This window comes from Saccoglossus kowalevskii, chromosome 4 (assembly GCF_978046115.1).
Source record: "Saccoglossus kowalevskii chromosome 4, keSacKowa6.1, whole genome shotgun sequence".
Taxonomy (NCBI): domain Eukaryota; kingdom Metazoa; phylum Hemichordata; class Enteropneusta; family Harrimaniidae; genus Saccoglossus; species Saccoglossus kowalevskii.
Window position 1 is genome coordinate 31,786,953 of NC_140644.1, and position 20,760 is coordinate 31,807,712.

The following is a 20,760-nucleotide window of genomic DNA, read 5'->3' on the forward strand; positions in this document are numbered from 1 at the left end:
TTAGAAACCAGTGTTCTAACACCATATTTAAACAATTGTAAATGAGCGTCAAACAAGATCCATGAACTGACTCTAAATAGAAAAGGATGTGAATATTTTAAAGTTCTTTCTATTTATATACAATCTAGATATTATTATGTCAATTAATGTCGTTATCGTTTTATTCTAATAAGTAGGTCCATGACAATGTTAACAGTTAATTCTAATCAGCAAGCACCAGCATAAACTTGAACTGATTTGAACCTCCAAAATCTCAAAACTCAGTGGAACGCAGACCTGCCGCACGCGCGGATTTAGGGGAGGCGCGACAGTCCCCCCCCCCCGAGCCCGCAAAAAATGACAAACCCAGCCCACACGTCAATAGAAGCCCCCCCCTCTCTCTCTCTACAGAAATTCTGGACCCGCCAGTGTGCCAAGTTTTGAAACATAGGTAGTCTACGTGGCGCTATGGTTCAGTTGAACGCTGGCTTGCCCAGTATTAAAACCAAGTAGTCCGTCTACGTCTTAAGGGGGGTCTCCAAGTCAGACCTGGTACCCATGCTGACGAAGTATAGCTTTAAAAAAGCCTTTGAACACGTTCTCATTTTTGTGAAATTATACCCCTTTTCAAGTGCAGAAACTTAAAATAGATACCCTATATACATACTGAAAGCATACTGTTGAGGTAACATGAATTCATTAGATTCTTTTTTTCACACTTTATTTCTATATTATAAGTTACATCCGGGTTCAAGTTCCAATAGGGCCTTAAACATAGTACGCGCGTATACGCGTCAAATAACTAAATAACACTTTTACGCGTTTCTTTACTCCAGCTTGCGTGCCATATTTTATTCAAAGAGCCCTCTGGGGTCTACGTGGCGTTATGACTCAGTGAAACGTTGACATGTCTAGTATTTATACCAACGTAGTATACGTGGCGTTATGGTTCAGTGCATCGTTGACTTGCCCGTTATTAAAACCAAGGTAGTCTTATGGTGTAGTCATTATAGCGTGGTCTACGTCGCGTTATGGTTCGGCGAAACGCTGACTTACCCATTATTGCCCAATGTTGTCTACGTGACGTTATGAGGAACGTTGTCTTGCCCAGTATAAAACCAAGGTAGATTTCACACAGTGTCGGTACATTCGGCGAGTCATTAGCATGATGGCCAAATACGATGGTAGATGTGAACACACAATTAATCATTTCATTCCTAAAAATAAATTCATTTGCATACTATACTTGCTATTCTGATCCGAATATATGGGTTAGTGTGTTGTACAGCCGGTGTTTGCTGTTGCAATTTTATCTTCTGATTACTGGTAGCTCAACTCTATGGCGAATATCTTGCAGGATTTTCTACATCTGCGTTTAGGTGTGTGAGGCTGCTATTATAGTAGAATGGGTACGTTGAAAATTAGATTTTCCAATTTGCATATAATTTATACAAGTAAAACGGCTTTCACTGGCACTGAGTATGGGACAGGCTGTTGGGCTGCCAGGTGATCTGTGAACATAGTCCTAACTGCATTACCTGCCAATGTTGTTACTTACAGTGTAGTGAAATGGGCGTGGTGCCTGGGCGTCTGCTATTTTCAAACGATTATAAACCGTGAACGTGGGGATAATGATTAATATTAGTATGTGACGTGACATAATTGCTTTGTCTTTGTGTATAAATAAACATCTGCGAGATCAAGCATTACTGACAACTTGTCTTGAATGCACGTCAAACTTGTCTTAGAGCAGAGTTTATGACTTGTAAAATGGCACCTTGCGAGATGTGCGTGCGTGCAGGATTTAATAAAAGACTACTCCATTAAATAAAAGGGGTTAGGTCTCGATAGAATGCCTCTCAAACAATCCAGACAACGAAATTGTACATATCAAATTATCATTATGATAATTTAGTAAATCAGTTGTAATGACTAGGCTACGGATGATATAATTCTATTTGAGATGTTAACATCACAGTGATATCAAAACTAAAATAATAAAAAAAACAAGGTGGCAGTGAAGTGAAAGAAGACAACCATGTACCATGTATATGCCCTGCAGTTCTTCTGTATTTTCTCCGTGAAGCGCATCTGCGATCAAAATATCCTCACACAGTTGCCATGGAAACTGAAAGATAAGATATGCGCTCTGAAGTGATAAATGACATGCTGTCTCGATTGTAAAAGCTCATGTAGCACTATCAAATGATACTATATTGGGAAAAGGTTACGTAGATGGAAAAATAATTATTAAATTTCAATAACATTAATTTTACGGAAGTGCAAATTAAACTATATATTATTATGCGTATTTGTCTAAATAATTCTATTGGAAAGTCTATTCTATCGACTCCGTAGCTGTCTCTGTAATAGAGGCCCTATTCATAATTTACTACAAATATCTGTAATGTTATCACTCATCGTCATAGTCGAGCTTTACACCCAGACAAATTATATTGGAATATAACAACTGTTGTCGTGTTTGTGAGTTGTTGATTAATTGATATGCAAATTATATGTCTATTTCAGTCCCATCAATGTTGCAGGTTTAGAAATACAAAGGTTACGCATGTAAATACATCTGGCCCTGTACCTTATCATTCATAATGATTATATTTATGTTTTCTAAGTTCTATTAATCGCCTTTCTTTATTTCAAGGTTGCTGTAATTGTGGTTATTATCGAGATAGAGGTGAGATAGATTTATTTGTTTGTTTGTTTATTTATTTATTTTTTACAAGGTGGGCCTCTATTGACCTTTGACTTGACGTTTAGTGTTAATAATATTATAATAATTAATGTTCGTGTGTCTGTTTTATATATGTACTTGTTCGTTTACTTTTCGTTATTTATTTATTTATTTATTTATTTATTTATTTATTTATTTATTTATTTATTTATTTATTTATTTATTTATTTATTTATTTATTTATTTATTTATTTATTTATTTATTTATTTATTTATTTATTTATTTACAACAGCCCGCTGACCTTTCATTGTTTACAGAGCATGTGAAATAAAATAATATGTTTTTATTGCGATTCTTATCACTACCTGACCATACACCGTCTTTTCCCACTGAAACGCCAAGTTAACAAAGCGTGGGTGGAATTCATATATTCGACATAAATCAACGATACGAGAACCGTATCATTGGCATTCAGACAAAAAAACAAACCCATGCATGGCTGAACATTCGTCAATTTTTCGTATAATCCAGATCAATTTTGATAATTTCACGTTTTACACAAAATGCTAATGTATTCATGGAAATGTATTACTGCCGGGGTTCACTGTTACTTCGTTCTGCATATCTTATTGGCGGCTCGTGCTTGTGTATTCACTCGACAAGCTGCCTGAATCGATAAAACTGAAATACAGCTAGATAATATGGATAATTGGACATACAGTATGGCGATTATGTTGCTATGGTTGCCCTAGAGAAGATTGTGAACAATGCAGTTAACTAGACGTCATAAACGTTTTAAAAATCAATAGCTTATGGCTACATTTTAATGTGTTTATTAGGGGTTAAATGTTTGGGATGTAGTTCAGCATACTCGAGTGAGTGGGGCTGGGTGTGGTGGGTTGATAGTAAATCCAGGGACGAGAAAATACCGGCACTGTGACGCATAGAAACCGATACAACCCTATTCAACGAACTCAGTTATGTTTTTCTCAACATTAAAAGCGTCAATTTGATAATAAATTATTCAAACAGAGAATAAAAACGAAATTAATTTGTGTCAGTAAGAATTCTACCAACAGACGTGAATTGAAACGGTAATCATTTCATCGTCGAACGAGGTCGAACCGTATCGGCGTTGTCATCAACGCGAAACATTATATCGGTAAATATACCTATTTCCGTATTCACTTCACGTGTACCGAGAATCACGTCAGACATGGCTGTTGATACAGGTTTTGAAAAGTGTCAAGAAAGGTACACTACATTTTTTGTTTTGTTATTATTATTAAAGAGTGTGTAAAATAGACTATTAACACTCATTGGACGCTTTCAGTCACGTGACCCCGTGTTATAATACGTAGAATATGCTAATTAGCCTATATCGTCTGGTGACTGTCAGGTCACATCACAAACTAAATTAAAACACCTTGACCGTTGTCGCTGATCTTAACAAGTACTTTAGAGTATCAAATGACTATCACGTTATCTGCACACTGAACTATCGTGAAGATTTACTTACTCAGTGTCCAGTGTTGAACGTTCCAAACAATGTACTAGTATTATTCTATTGAATAAGGAATTTCTCTCATCTAAACAGGAAGTGACGAAACGATTTTTCTAATGTTAAGCTTCAACCTATGCTTTCTAAATCGTAACATTTAATGTTGTATATAGTTTGACGGGCATTTTATTCTAGTTTGGATGATTAGCACACAATACTTTCTCATGACATTCTTTCACGTACATGGGTAATGTGAACATTTTTTTAATGTTGAGCGATACCAGCAATATCTTCTTAACCGTTAATGATATATATTGCCGATTGATACTGAATTATTTAATTAATTAATTAATCAATTACGGACGATGGCGAAGTTGTTTCCTTTTAGTTTTGAACGTTCATCGTTTCAGTTCCATCTACTAGTATGCTAATTGCACAGGTAGAGGAAAGATCCCATAAGACAGATAAAGGTGATATTGTTCATCTACGACTTCATTTCAAAGGTGTCTATTGGGAGTGATTGGTTTGTCTTCCCTACTTAACTATTTATTTTGTGTAAACGAGTATCGATCTACATCGACCGACTTTTTTGCTTGATTGCAGGAAAGGAGAAAGTAAAGGAAGTTTACGAGAATAAAGTGAAACAAGAAAATGCCATTTACGACTTTTGCGGCAACGCTTATTCCGTCGTTAGCGATCAGTTGGGGCGCATTCACCGACGTAATAAGCGTATATTCTGCGACAACTTTATCTGGGACGGCTTGGTGAACGGTTGTCGTAAATTCCATGCTAACAAGTACAGAATCAGCCGTTTTTTATGCCAAAACCTAGTATGTCGGTGCTGTCGGAGATTTTGGCATGCCTGCTGCTACAACAAGTGCTGTGTTTGCTTGTCCAGGATTCCGTATGACTCGCTCATCTCGTTCTTTTTTCTTGGGGGAGGGTCGGTGGCGTTTACGTATTTCTTCCACCAGGCAGTTACTGGGAGTATGGATCTCGCTATCGCTTTTCTCGGTGACAGCATGCGGGCGATGTAAGTATGATACTAGTAGTACGAGGGAATATAATGTATAGTTGTTGTTCTCTCCTCTACCTATATTTTATATTCAACTCGTCAAAAATCAGTGAAAATAAATTCCATACAAAACACCCAAAAAATCTTTTTCAGCGAAAATTAATTCCAGCTAAAAGTAGTTTCACAGTATTCGCAAGCCGTTTTCCACGGCCAGGATTCATATTTATAGACGATCTCGTGATTGACCAATCAAAGAAACCGTCAGTATAAATACAATTGCTGAAAATACACAACACCTGCCGGGGTGCAAGAAAACTACAAGAGATATTAGTGAAATAAAGGAATTGCCGGGAGAGAAATTGATTATTGGATGGCGTGTTTGAATCAACAGCTATCATGATGACCAGTGCGAGCCTTGATTGCTTTAGTTCCACAGTGTTTATTTCCAACAACTGGGGAGTGATGACCAGATCACGTGACACGAAAGCAATTTGTGCAATCTTATCACTCTCATAGGACGAAATTCAAAACGCGTAGTGAGTTGATTAAAACCTCAACGTCGCTTACACGTCATTACCGATAATTTCAATGTAATGCCCATTTGTTGGTTGGTATCACGTGACAAAGAAGGCAGCTCCGATTATCACAGAATCCCGCTGTCGTAGGCCACACTAAATGATGAATATGACGTGACAAATGATATGCAGACATGTGTGACGTCATTAAAATACAGCAGGTGTAGAAACTAAATGTCATCACTATCTCATTATGTAGAGTTACTATCTCTTTACTCGCTACTTTGGCTCAATTTATCTCATTATAGGAGTCAGCAGCCTGGAAATGTAATCTTGAGACTCACTAAATTGACAACTGTGTATGTCATTAAGGAGGAAATCATACAAACGAAAAATATACACTGTTTATATGTATTTATTCTAGAATCAACATTAACTTTCAAGTCCCGTACGATAAAACAGGAAGCTCATACACACACCTTAAATTTGCGCTCCCACTTTGTAGTATGTGCGAAGCATCGCCCTCTGACGGATTAGTGTAACCATAATTGAAAATGAGACAATCAGTTGGTTTGGTAACAATTCCTGAAATATCAAAATAATAAAGCTAGAGTTCAAGTTCATTGTGTCTAATCAACAAATCAAACATATTGTTTACTGTTGTAACCACTCGACGACATTTTACTATTTTTTTTCGAGATACTTCTAAATTTGATTTCTGGATTCTGTTTCTGATGGTTATAGGATTCAGCGAGAAGCTTTGTGCAGATCATGCGGAGTGGAAGTGCAACTTGAATACGTTAAAAACATGACACCTTTATTCAATTCACTTTTCTATTTAACATATCAGGGTTCCCATGGCACAGATGGGAGCCATTGGTCTTGGTGCCATGATGTCGTGGATAGCAATGTGGATTCTTATCATAGGTATCGCATCTACTGGTCCGACCCGACGTTGGTGTTGTGGAAGATATGGTTGCAGACTATATGGGAGAATTATAGTGGGCACGGTAAGTGCACTTTGAAATGGCGTCAAAATCGTGACGTCAGAATGTCGTCTGCTTGGCATACATATTCAAAACATACTTCAAAATAATGGATCCAAATTGTGCCGTGAGAATGTCGTCTGCTATACACAGTCATCTAATTCGATTTGTTAAACATAAATTACTCCGCAGACTATTAAATTTAACCCAATACTCTTCGAATGAATATATTATTTGATTTGATTTCCTGTAATGTTGTTAACGTCCAAATGTTTGGTCACGTGGAAAAAGTAAACGAACGTAACTTGCATAAATGCATTATGGGGAATGCCCTTCATGCAAGAGTACATGCTATTGCTTTTTAACAAAATACAAAAAAAGTAAACTGAGGAGAAATACATTTAATCAACAGTATCTGCGGTGCGAATGTCATTATACTATTTAATGTTGAAAACCTGTTCAGTTGTATAGTGGTTCTGGCACGGTGATCACCATTTCCGCTCATTCATCTAGTTTCGCATCATATTAAAAAAAGTGTGCTTTATTGCTACTTGTCCGACTGCTGTTGCGTTTCATGGTTGTGAATACCGGCTTCATTATCCGTGTCCAGTTCCTACAAATTCCATAATACCGACGAATTATCCCAACATGCCTAGCGGGATTAATTTATTTCTCTTTGTGAGCCATAAGTTATTTGCCCTTAGTGACCTGTGAACTATAAATAAAAAAAAATGTCTAAAAACTGATCGTAAACCGCACAGTATGAACTCGTCCCTTACCTGCCCTTCAGTTTGGTTAAATAAAAATGAAAAATTCATGACAAATTCAGACATGAACAAAATACTCTAAGATGAATGTTACACCGCCACTCTATTTTCAAGAATTATTTCAAGTCATGATATCACACTCTCAATGCTCTACAAAAGAAAAAAAGTGACATTTGCGTAGATCATAACAATTGCTTCAACATGGCCGACTGACTGAGTGACAGCGTACTACGTGATCTAAATACAAACTATCGTGTTTCTTAAGAACATGAATTCAAAGCAAAATATTTCCTTTATGTTCTGAACGCTAACCTAAATTGGACTTACGTAGTGCTTGTATAACATATTGCGAATTAGTATAGCTTAAATTATCCCAATTTACGTCATTTTACTGTGTCTGAAACTGTGATCTGCACAACAACAGGATATGATATTCCGTGGAGGCTCGACTCATGTGTTAATTCCACGGTACATGCAACTGCCCCGCAATGAGTTCATATTATGCCACATAAACTTATTCATCTTTGTACTAGTAAAGCCAGTTTATATTGAGAACGCATTTCCTTTCTTGTTTTCCAGTTAATAGTGACCTGTTACTTCATGGCCTTTATATGGATGTTGTTGATTGGTGTATTGATGATACCGACAGTGTTCACCTTTATTATAGACCAAGTGTGTGCGGTAGAAATTGTCAAGCTTATAAAAGAGATATGTGTAGATACATCGAGTATAAGTGAGTCCAGTGTTAATAAAGTATCGTTAATAATAATGTCTTCGAGTTTACGGCCTGAGAGCTTCGGCCGCGTTTAAATTAATCCCGCATATAAGCTTGTGATGTCGACGTTTTGATTGTCGTACGTACGTCGTCTGCGAGACAGTTTCCCGCTCGAAAACGTATAGTCAAATTCAAGGCAAGGGGCAGTGTGGGTGTTTATTTTTTAACTGTTCCAGGCATTCATCATCGGGGATGCATTTGCTGCGCCCTCCCCCAAATCCATTTTTTTCTTGATGATTGCATTGTTATTATTTTCCTGCCCATTATTGCTACTATCCTATCCCTAACACGAATCGACTGGTTATTTTCGTGAACATGTTATAATATTACGACAGGATGCCAGTGCCACAGGTGGTGTTGTTACGTAAGTCAAAACACAACAATTTTGAAATCTAAATTTAAACAGAATAATCTAACAAAAATAACACACGATTTCAAGGTCAGTTATGTTTAATTTAAAAGAACTAGAAGAAAAAAACACTCACTCAAGAGTCATAAATATATGCATGTCCGTGAGGGCGTGGCACCCAGAAGCGAAAACATCATTTCCTTCGATGTGTATTTCAGTCACGTGCCTACATGTTGTACAGCATTGCTGCCACTTTGATTAAAGCTATGTCTCCAAGGTAGTGTCCTAGATGTCAGCCAGCGCCGTTATTATACGGAGTGTGTTACACATCAATCTTTCTGTATAGCACCGCAATAGTAACAGCGTTCAATTGACCTCGGCTTAATTGACGTAGCCCTCTCATATGTGATATCTTCAGCTATTTAAATAAATAATTACCCCGGCTGCTGTTTTTATTCAATAGATCAAGTAGGTTGTCGTGTTCACGAGTGACTATTTGTATTCATGTGTCTATTTACAATCCTTCAATGGTTTATTATAATACTGGACTCAGTGGTTAGGAAAAGGTTAAATTATGTCAGAGTTCACCCACAAACTCATTGAAAATAAAAGCGTTTCGAGAATCCGATTTTAGTTGTACTGAAAACAGATAAATTATGCTAAGATATACTAAACGTCATGTTATATTGTCCATGTCATTTTAGATCAGTTGTCGGTTTATTTGCGAAATGCTCGCCTGATATCGTCCTTTGAAATCCATACTACCATGAAGAAATAGACAATAGTCTCGTCAGCTAACCTTATAATTAACGGTTTATTTATAGCTGAACATTCAATGTAAATGACAATTTCCGGTCGTATTGGTTTTTATGTTGTTAATTTACGCTGATCGACATTATTATTTTATATTTTGTCGTCAAGTATCCCAATATTTATTTGTCGCGGATACTAGTATATAGCTGTTCTATTTATAGAAAATCACGTGGTACCGAATCCATTAATATTGATAAGCTAAAACATTGATCATACTTAGTACAGCTTGCAGCACATTTCCAAATACCTTATAACCGAACGTTATTCACAAAGGCCGATTTTAATCAACAAACTGTTGATCACAGCGTCGCAGAGGGCGCAATATACTTAGGCAATCTGAGTAGATATGATTAGTAGTGCGCAGCGCAGTGCCTATCACTAACAGTCATATTGTTGCCAGCTAAGTTGCTGACTGGTTTGATATGCGCGCCTGGAAATCATTACACGATTAAATCAAGTTGTTTCAAACCAACCTCAACAAGAGACGCCAAACTAATAGTGGGGGACTCAGACACTTCGAATATAAATAGAAGATCATGATGTGATTGCCTTTTAATTTATTTCATTCAAAGTTATCCAAGTAAAATGTATGCTAGACGGAGTATGCCAGGATACAATCTGTTCTGTGTCTGGTCTTTTAGTTGTCTGCCGAGGCATGTCATAACGCTTGTGAATGAGTGAATTTAGATGAACGGCCGGAACAACACAGTTCTACTAATCATGCAAAGATCTCGAGATGCACATAAGAGGGGAGGCAAGGGGGGTAGCTGGTACGGTTTTACGGGAAATAAAAAGGGCTTTTCACAATTTACGAAGAAAAAAAGACGTTTTTACAGTTTACAGTGTTAACAAATAGAACATTGAATGGTCCGAAGAGCTCTCCGACTCAAATTCTCCGCCATTGCTGCGCCGTGTGAAGAGACGCATGCGCATATTACCCTCGTAATGCTCTTCATTCGGTTAGAGGGCCTTGTTTACGTCTTGACATTCAATTTTGTAGTGAATTGTGTCATCTAGTCGTTTTACAGTTTCTAAAATGTAATTTCCCTGGATTATTCTTTACGATTTTTTTATTTGGATGTGAATTTTTGTACGTACGAGAAAAATGACACATTTTTACAGTGTACGAAAACAATATTTGATTGATTACGTTGTACGTCTAGCCTGTGATTACAGAATTACGGAATTTATTTTTTCAATTTATGTTGTACGAACAAAAAAATATTGCAATTACGTTGAACGAAAATAACCCTTGCCCCCCCCCCTCACATAACAACCAGTTAGCAACTTGGCTGGCAATGTTGCTGTTTTGTTGTTCGGGACAATATGGCGGTGACGGTATTTGAACTTTAGTGCATTTCGCTGTAGAAATCCGAGTTAGGTGTTAACAATTTAAAATGTAAAATGTTTATAGATTGAATTTGATCAAGGTATCTCATCTATGTAGTATCTCTTCACAAAGATTTATTCAATGAGGTAAATCACTATTGGACATCAAAACGCAAAGATCATGGTTGAATAATTGTGTCTGTTTATGGTGTTTATATTACAATACATTAATTTCGTGATATTTACATTAAGTACTAACTGAGTAATTATTTTGAATTCTCAGTTGAGCTACTTGGTCTAGGGTTGGCACTGGCGTTAAATACACTCACGAAAATCATCGCGGTGCGAAGCATCCAAGACGCCACGGATACAGTGACGGGCTTACTGACGGACGCTACAGGAATGATCAACCAAGTAACAGAAAGTAGGTATTTCGTCTTGCCCATGGAATTGAACACTAAAGTAGAAGCCTACTCATAAATTAAAAAACCCAGAATTTATTCATTTTGCAATGAATTGTACTCCAAGGCAATATAAGGATATTGACCTGAAAAAAAGTTGAGGTGTCACCAGTCTTTTTTTCGAGAAATTGATAGTTGTATTTTAGTGGAAAGTCGCCATTTTGACACTGTTATAACACTATGGCAGAGATATTATGCAATATTTTTTTTTTAAATTGTATTTTCAGGGTACAATCATCTGTACACACTAACTGACCACATAGCAGGGTATTTTTTCAGCCCGAGATACTCGGCTGGGAATAATACAAAACTTCGCTGGTAATCACTCATATCTGCTGAAAGTATCGTTGAATTATATAAAAAGTACATTTAATGGATTTTATTGAGCGTATGACCACGGATCCACACTACTGGACATAATTGGTTCAACGCCAACAACACATTCCTTCGGAAGTATTAAAGGGCGGTGGTCGTCGCGCCGCGTCCTGTTCGATATGGGACTCATACACAACGCGTGTAAACTACATTGTTTGTTTACATGAAACTCGAACACGTGCTACGCGTCGACCACCGCGCCCTTTGACGTGCAGCTGAATTTGAACCTCAGGCCTCGTTATTACTCATATTACTTCGGTATGTACAACATCAGATTACGCTCACAAGTGGCCCTGATTCAAATCATCGCAAACCATTAAATGGAGCCTTACGAAAACTTCCGGTATCAACGTCTAGTAGATAACCTTTACTCGCCGTAAACGGCGCTGTTTAAAAGCTCTTCGTGTGCCGCACATGATACTGTAGATTATGTTGACCTGTGGTGTGTGTTCTGGGTAAACAGACATATAGAGCGTATACACACTGATTAAACAATCAAATATACGAGTACAAATACGTTGTTATTATAACAATCAAAACATTCTCCCATGTGGTGCAGTTTCAACAATGTTATTTGAACTAAGCTGCTCTCCTGGTTATGGCCGCGCGGAGAACCCACATGTGTTGCCTAGCAACAACATAGGCAATCTTATGAGATGTTTCTGGTTAATCTTACTTAAGTAAACGTAATATCCTCAGAATGTCACAGTGGCACACTCCATTAGCGTCCACAATAACATTTCCCATGGACATTACACATACGTGGTTCATACTATCGAATAAAGAAGCATTTAAAAAGAAATATATCTTTTTAGAAACTACTAGGCTTCGTTCAAACATACAACTGTGTCAGTGTGTTTAATCGTCTGTCATTTAGAATATAGTAACATTTCCAAATCTTTTATTTTTATTGACGGACTAATACATATCAAACACATATGTGACGACATAAATGGCCCACGTGTCATCCAGTGACGTCACAGAATCGTTTGACGCCAGAGAGCGTGACTTGTAGGAAAGAGTACACTCTTCACTGGAAATGAAAAAATGCTCAACTCGAAATTCTAGAATTGGAAAAATATACTAGTGAATATTTTGTTGGAACTGTAGGTATCAAATCGAGGAGCGAAAGATATGAAATTGAAGGGGTGGCAATCTGCATGGACGAATTGTACAACGTGTGCGAATATGTAAGTATGTTTTTTTATAAATTGGTGTTGGAATCGTGCGTTCAAATCAAGAGGCGAAAGATGTGAAATTAAAGGGGTGGCAATCTTCATTGACGAAATGTACAACGTTTGCGAATATGTGTGTATGTTTTCATAAATTGGTGTTGGTAGTGTGCATGTTGTAGCGTGTCACATTCTGATTGGTTCAACTGTCACTTAGCTTCATTTTACAGGGGTATGCGAACCATACTCAACAACGCGACCATTGGTTTAGAAAGTGTGGTTTTATTAAAATTAGTCTCAAGTGTACAAAATTGTTGATTAATAGTTTGTAATAGTTTCTTTAAGAAAATTGAACCTGTAATATAAATTTTGTTTACGGAGCCATGTTTTAAGATTGGGTTCGAGCATGGATTCCATGGTTTGATGAAGGACGCATATCTTTGTTGGTCACGTAGTGTACAGTCTTCAAATATCTATTTATCTTGAGAGCAATTTAAATTTATCAAAGGCAATTTTTAATCCCATACTTACTATACTGTCTCGGCCAGTGAACGCCCAGCTACACTGTGTAACCTTCTGGGTCATTAAACGGAGTTTCTTTTTTGTTTTTCTGACAGGGCACTGGGTTATGGCTTGGATTCGGTATAGCGTGTGGATCTGCTATGTTCATGGTGTTTGGTTTCGTAAGTTCTCGCACCCCATACACAATGCATACACAAAGCCGTTTTGTAACCAAAACCTGTGAATTTCCATTTTTTATTCAATTTATATTTTATTTAATATGCAAGCATTTAACATGGCTGACTAACAGCCATTTTACAACTAAATTTGACAATTCTCGTGGACACCACGACAGATTGATCGAATACGCGAAATTCGTTACTGGTCGGCATATGGTGGTATAGTTTGAATACAATAAGCAATGGCGGACTCCCCCCCCCCCCCCCAGTTGAAAAAAATATTCAATTTGTTTTTGTATAATATAAAAAATCATTAACTTAGTCTGGCGATTTTAAAGCTTGGACCCCCCCCCATTAAAAAATTCTGTATTCGCCCCTGATAAGAGAGGGTGAGTGGTGACCGTGTTATATTCCTTATTATGTTTATTATTCACAGTTTTACAGCATACCTGTACTAACAGCGAACTACGCCCATATCCACGATACACCGGACAGAAAGAAAAAGAAAAAGAAACGAAAGAAGGTGAAACACTACAGCAGAGAACTCAAACCCAAAACTACCGAGGAACGATACGTAATTGTGGAAGATATGCAGGGAAAACAGAAAGCCGTCCCGGAAAAAGATTATGCAGAGACGACAGGCCTGGAAGTACTGGAAAAATACCGCGAGTACCCAGAGTATCGGTATTGGGATTATCCACGGTTCAGTGAAAAGGACTACCCCCCGTTTGTTCCTTTGCGTTGCGTGGTTGAGTTCGACGACGGCGAAACCATATCGAGTGTGTCCGACAACGCGTCTTATTATACCAGTGTAGAGAACGTGCCACGAGGGGGTTACTATAGTGACTCGATTGATAGTGATGACGACATACCAGGTATCCAGGTGTAACGCTTCCGTCTAGCAATAAACCGGAACATTGATTTGATCCAGCAGTTGCCGTTCCTGTGATCACGATACGGATGTTAGTCAAACGTAGAAATATATGAAACTCCATAACTATCTTCTGTGATATTTTGTCTTTATGAAATTCAGTTTCGTATTCGCATTATATAGTGCTTTCTTTATATTATACAGTCCCACCACTTGCATCTCTATGTTATGCAGTCCAGTATTAATGTTGTACAGTATTTTCTTTATGTGATGCAGTCCCATCTCTATGTAATACATTCCTTTCTTTATGTGATGCAGTCCCATCTCTATGTTATGCAGTCCACTATTTATGTTGTACAGTCCAGTATTTATGTGATGAAGTCCCATCTCTATGCTATGCAGTCCAGTATCAATGTTGTACAGTATTTTCTTTATGTGATGCAGTCCAGTATTTATGTTGTACAGTATTTTCTTTATGTGATGCAGTCCAGTATCAATGTTGTACAGTATTTTCTTTATGTGATGCAGTCCCATCTCTATGTAATACATTCCATTCTTTATGTGATGCAGTACCGTATTTATGTTGTACAGTATTTTCTTTATGTTATGCAGTCTAGTATTTATGTTGTACAGTCCAGTATTTATGTTATACAGTCCAGTATTTATGTGTTGCAGTTCCATCTCTATGCTATGCAGTCCTGTATTTATGTTGTACAGTGCTTTCATTATGTTAAACAGTCTAGTATTTATGTTATACAGTTCAGCATTCATGTTGTACAGTGCTTTCTTTATGTTATACAGTCCAGTAATTATGTTATACAGTCTCATCTCTATGTTATGCAGTCCAGTATTTAGGTTGTACAGTCTTTTTTCTATGTGATGCAGTCCAGTATTTATGTTGTACAGTGTTTTCTTTATGTGATGCAGTCCAGTATTTATGTTGTACAGTGTTTTCTTTATGTGATGCAGTCCAGTATTTATATTGTACAGTGTTTACTTTATGTGATGCAGTCCAGTATTTATGTTGTACAGTATTTTCGTTATGTGATGCAGTTAAGTATTTATGTTGTACAGTATTTTCTTTATGTGATGCAGTCTCATCTCTATGTAATACATTCCTTTCTTTATGTGATGCAGTCCCATCTCTATGTTATGCAGTCCACTATTTGTGTTGTACAGTCCAGTATTTATGTGATGAAGTCCCATCTCTATGCTATGCAGTCCAGTATCAATGTTGTACAGTATTTTCTTTATGTGATGCAGTCCCATCACTATGTAATACATTCCATTCTTTATGTGATGCAGTCCCGTATTTATGTTGTACAGTATTTTTTCTTTATGTTATGCAGTCTAGTATTTATGTTGTACAGTCCAGTATTTATGTTATACAGTCCAGTATTTATGTGTTGCAGTTCCATCTCTATGCTATGCAGTCCTGTATTTATGTTGTACAGTGCTTTCATTATGTTAAACAGTCCAGTATTTATGTTATACAGTCCAGTATTCATGTTGTACAGTGCTTTCTTTATGTTATACAGTCCAGTAATTATGTTATGCAGTCCAGTATTTAGGTTGTACAGTCTTTTTTCTATGTGATGCAGTCCAGTATTTATGTTGTACAGTGTTTTCTTTATGTGATGCAGTCCAGTATTTCTGTTGTACAGTGTTTACTTTATGTGATGCAGTCCAGTATTTATGTTGTACAGTATTTTCTTTATGTGATGCAGTCCAGTATTTATGTTATACAGTATTTTCTTTATGTGATGCAGTTCCTATCTCCATGTTATGCAGTCCAGTATTTATGTTGTACAGTGCTTTCATTATGTTATACAGTCCAGTATTTATGTTTTATGTGATGCAGTCCCATCTCTATGTTATGCAGTCCACTATTTATGTTATACAGTCCAGTATTTATGTTATGCAGTCCCATCTCTATGTTATGCAGTCCAGTATTTATGTTGTACAGTCTTTTCTCTATGTGATGCAGTCCAGTATTTATGTTGTACAGTGTATTCTTTATGTGATGCAGTCCAGTATTTATGTTGTACAGTGTTTTCTTTATGTGATGCAGTCCAGTATTTATATTGTACAGTGTTTACTTTATGTGATGCAGTCCAGTATTTATGTTGTACAGTATTTTCTTTATGTGATGCAGTCCAGTATTTATGTTATACAGTATTTTCGTTATGTGATGCAGTTCCTATCTCCATGTTATGCAGTCCAGTATTTATGTTGTACATTGCTTTCATTATGTTATACAGTCCAGTATTTATGTTTTATGTGATGCAGTCCCATCTCTATGTTATGCAGTCCACTATTTATGTTGTACAGTCCAGTATTTATGTTATGCAGTCCCATCTCTATGTTATGCAGTCCAGTATTTATGTTGTACAGTCTTTTCTCTATGTGATGCAGTCCAGTATTTATGTTGTACAGTGTTTTCTTTATGTGATGCAGTCCAGTATTTATGTTGTACAGTATTTTCTTTATGTGATGCAGTCCAGTATTTATATTGTACAGTGTTTACTTTATGTGATGCAGTCCAGTATTTATGTTGTACAGTATTTTCTTTATGTGATGCAGTCCAGTATTTATGTTGTACAGTATTTTCTTTATGTGATGCAGTCCAGTATTTATATTGTACAGTCCTTTCTTTATGTGATGCAGTCCAGTTTTTTTATGTTGTACAGTCCTTTCTTTATGTAATGCAGTCTCATCTCCATGTTATGCAGTCCAGTAGTTATGTTGTACAGTGCTTTCATTATGTTATACAGTCCAGTATTTATGTTATACAGTCCTTGCTTTATGTGATGCAGTCCCATCTCTATGTTATACCGTCCAGTATTTATGTTGTGTAGTATTTTCTTTATGTGAGACAGTCCAGTATTTATGTTGTACAGTATTTATTTTATGTGATGCAGTTCCTATCTCTATGTTCTGCAGTCCAGTATTTATGTTATACAGTGCTTTTTGTGTGATGCAGTCCAGTATTTATGTTGTACAGTGTTTTCTTTATGTGATGCAGTCCAGTATTTATGTTGTGCAGTATTTTCTTTATGTGATGCAGTTCAGTATTTATGTTGTACAGTATTTTCTTTATGTGATGCAGTTCCTATCTCCATGTTATGCAGCCCAGTATTTATGTTGTACAGTGCTTTCATTATGTTATACAGTCCAGTATTTATGTTATACAGTCCTTGCTTTATGTGATGCAGTCCCATCTCTATGTTATGCCGTCCAGTATTTATGTTGTGTAGTATTTTCTTTATGTGAGACAGTCCAGTATTTATGTTGTACAGTATTTATTTTATGTGATGCAGTTCCTATCTCGATGTTCTGCAGTCTATTATTTATGTTGTACAGTACTTTTTTGTGTGATGCAGTCCAGTATTTATGTTGTACAGTGTTGTCTTTATGTGATGCAGTCCAGTATTTATGTTGTACAGTGTTTTCTTGATGTGATGCTGTCCAGTATTTATGTTGTACAGTATTTTCTTTATGTGATGCAGTCCAGTATTTATGTTGTACAGTATTTTCGTTATGTGATGCAGTCCAGTATTTATGTTGTACAGTGTTTTCTTTATGTGATGCAGTCCCATCTCTATGTTATGCAGTCCAGTATTTATGTTGTACAGTCCTTTCTTTATGTGATGCAGTCCCATCTCTATGTTATGCAGTCCAGTAGTTATGTTGTACAGTCCTTTCTTTATGTGATGCAGTCCAGTTTTTTATGTTGTACAGTCCTTTCTTTATGTAATGCAGTGTCATCTCTATGTTGTGCAGTACAGTATTTTTGTTGTACAGTGCTTTCGTTATGTTATACAATCCAGTATTTATGTTCTACAGTCCAGTATTTATGTTATGTTGTCCCATCGCTATGTTATGCAGTCCAGTATTTATGTTGTACAGTCCTTTCTTTATGTGATGCAGTCCAGTTTTTATGTTGTACAGTCCTTTTGTATGTGATACAGTCCAGTATTTATGTTATACAGTCCTTTCTTTATGTGATGCAGTCTCATCTCTATGTTGTGCAGTACAGTATTTATGTTGTACAGTCCTTTCTTTGTGTGATCCAGTCCAGTTTTTATGTTGTACAGTCCTTTCTTTATGTGATGCAGTACAGTTTTTATGTTACAAAGTCCTTTCTTTATGTGATGCAGTCCAGTATTTATGTTGTACAGTCCTTTCTTTATGTGATGCAGTCTCATTTCTATGTTATGCAGTCCAGTATTTATGTTGTACAGTATTTTCTTTATGTGATGCAGTCCGATCTCTATGTTATTCAGTCCAGTATTTATGTTGAATAGTATTTATTTTATGTGATGCAGTCCGATCGCTATGTGATGCAGTCCAGTATTTATGTTGTACAGTCCTTTCTTTATGTGGTGCAGTCCCATTTCTATGTTATGCAGTCCAGTATTTATGTTGTACAGTATTTTCTTTATGTGATGCAGTCCAGTATTTATGTTGTACAGTCCTTTCTTTATGTGGTGCAGTCCCATTTCTATGTTATGCAGTCCAGTATTTATGTTGTACAGTATTTTCTTTATGTGATGCAGTCCGATCTCTATGTTATTCAGTCCAGTATTTTTGTTGTACAGTCCTTTCTTTATGTGATGCAGCCCCATCTCTATGTTATGCAGTCCAGTATTTATGTTGTACAGTTCTTTGTTTATGTGATGAGGTCCGATCTCTATGTTATGCAGTCCAGTATTTATGTTGTACAGTCCTTTCTTTATGTGATGCAGTCCCATCTCTATGTTATGCAGTCCAGTATTTATGTTTTACAGTCCTTGCTTTATGTGATGCAGTCCCATCTCTATGTTATGTAGTCCTATCTCTATGTTATACAGTTCCATCTCTGTGTTATGCAGTCCAGTATTTATGTTGTACAGTCCTTGCTTTATGTGATGCAGTCCCATCTCTATGTTATACAGTTCCATCTCTATGTTATGCAGTCCTATCTCTATGTTATACAGTTCCATCTCTATGTTATGCAGTCCAGTATTTATGTCCTGTGTTTACGTTATGTAGTTCTATTTTTATGTCATTCGGTCTCATCTTTGTGTAATGCAGTCAAGTATTTATGCCATGTAGCCCCGTCATTATGATATGTAGTCTTTTCTTTATGTGGCGTACTGCGGACCGGATGTGTTGCAATGCGCATGCGTCTTATTGGACTGTTGTGCGGCCACAGTCCAATGGTGCTTTCATCTTTATTATATTATATTGTGTTATATTATGAAAACATATTACACGAAATGTGTGATCTTATAAATGTAGATTTTTTTGTGGATGGTAATATTCATACCTTGGTATAGATTTTTGTTTTAAGAATATTTTTTGTGAAATTCACGTGTTACATGATTTTCGTCTGTTTTGGTGGCATGTCATCTAAACGGCATGCTTTTAACGAGAATATGCACGCACAGAAAACGAATTTGCGTAGTTTGGTGACAAATAAAATTTATATAACGATCATAATCATAGACACTGATTATTCGGGGAAAAAATACTATTTGAACTTGTGTTACTTTCATGGGTTTTCCTTTAAGAAGTTCGAAATGCTGCGAAATCGCCAAAAGCTTCCATAGTCCACGGTGACACGCGTCGCCACACTAACATATGGCGCGTTTCTGAAGTATCGACGCGCTGTTTTAGTATAGCGGCGACTCGCTTAGATGCGAACATACATAGTTTTTTGATTGAAAAGAGTTTGCAACCAAATGTATTCATGTTATAATTATCTGTCACCACGTTTTAAGGCATAAACGACTATTTTTTCTGTTTATTTTGAAAACTGGTACTCGGTGTAAATGGTTCCGTCTTCGCAGAACCGACGACATAGAAAGGATTAAAGCCGTATTTTCTGTCCAACAGGGAATAACTTGCCTCGTGCATGTGGTAATATATCTTGTGGACAATTGATAACACAGCATATCATATTCTTTATTTCTAAAACTGTTCAGGTATCGATTACATAGATTTGTATATTATTTTGTGTTCTTATCAATTTGGTGCTCAATTTCAGTAAACACTAACTTTTGAAATAAACCATGAATATATTTCCAAACCTACAAATGTTTTTTGTCGATGTATTACCATATTATTTGATTCATTGTTCTAATTACGCATTGAAACATTTCATATATTTATATCAAGTTGTTTGATATTTATAGCTATAAGTTGATCTAGTGAGTAGATACAAAGAATATACTCGAAACATACACATATATGGAATAGCATTTGATCATGGTTACAAAAAAGGAGATTTGACCTAGTGACGATAATTTCACGTCTACACATTTAGGTTTCCGCAAGGTAAGACATTATTTCAATTATTACAGCAGCTGCAAGAATGACCATTAACCAGTCACCTGTAAGTGACAAATGGAACTTTGGGAGAACCTTTGTTAAGATCTACATGTAGCGTTGGGAGAACCTTTGTTAAGGTTTGCAGAAATCATTTGAAGGAGAACCTT

General features: G+C 36.6%; 1 protein-coding gene and 1 long non-coding RNA gene across 2 annotated transcripts; one reads left to right on the forward strand and one right to left on the reverse strand.

Annotated features, from left to right (window-relative positions):
* Positions 1–1,237: 1,237 nt before the first annotated feature.
* On the forward strand, positions 1,238–14,311 carry LOC102801753 (uncharacterized). Its single transcript, XM_085498609.1, has 9 exons — positions 1,238–1,388; positions 2,639–2,671; positions 4,774–5,203; positions 6,551–6,710; positions 8,033–8,186; positions 11,003–11,143; positions 12,666–12,745; positions 13,345–13,410; positions 13,844–14,311. The coding sequence occupies exons 1-9, from the start codon at positions 1,385–1,387 to the stop codon at positions 14,294–14,296; spliced, it is 1,521 nt and encodes a 506-aa protein (XP_085354735.1). The 5' UTR covers positions 1,238–1,384; the 3' UTR covers positions 14,297–14,311.
* On the reverse strand, positions 7,068–8,938 carry LOC146747357 (uncharacterized). The gene is made up of 2 exons (XR_014929211.1): positions 8,714–8,938; positions 7,068–7,401 (listed from the first exon to the last, which is right to left on the reverse strand). It is a non-coding gene; the product is annotated as an uncharacterized LOC146747357 (long non-coding RNA).
* Positions 14,312–20,760: the final 6,449 nt, after the last annotated feature.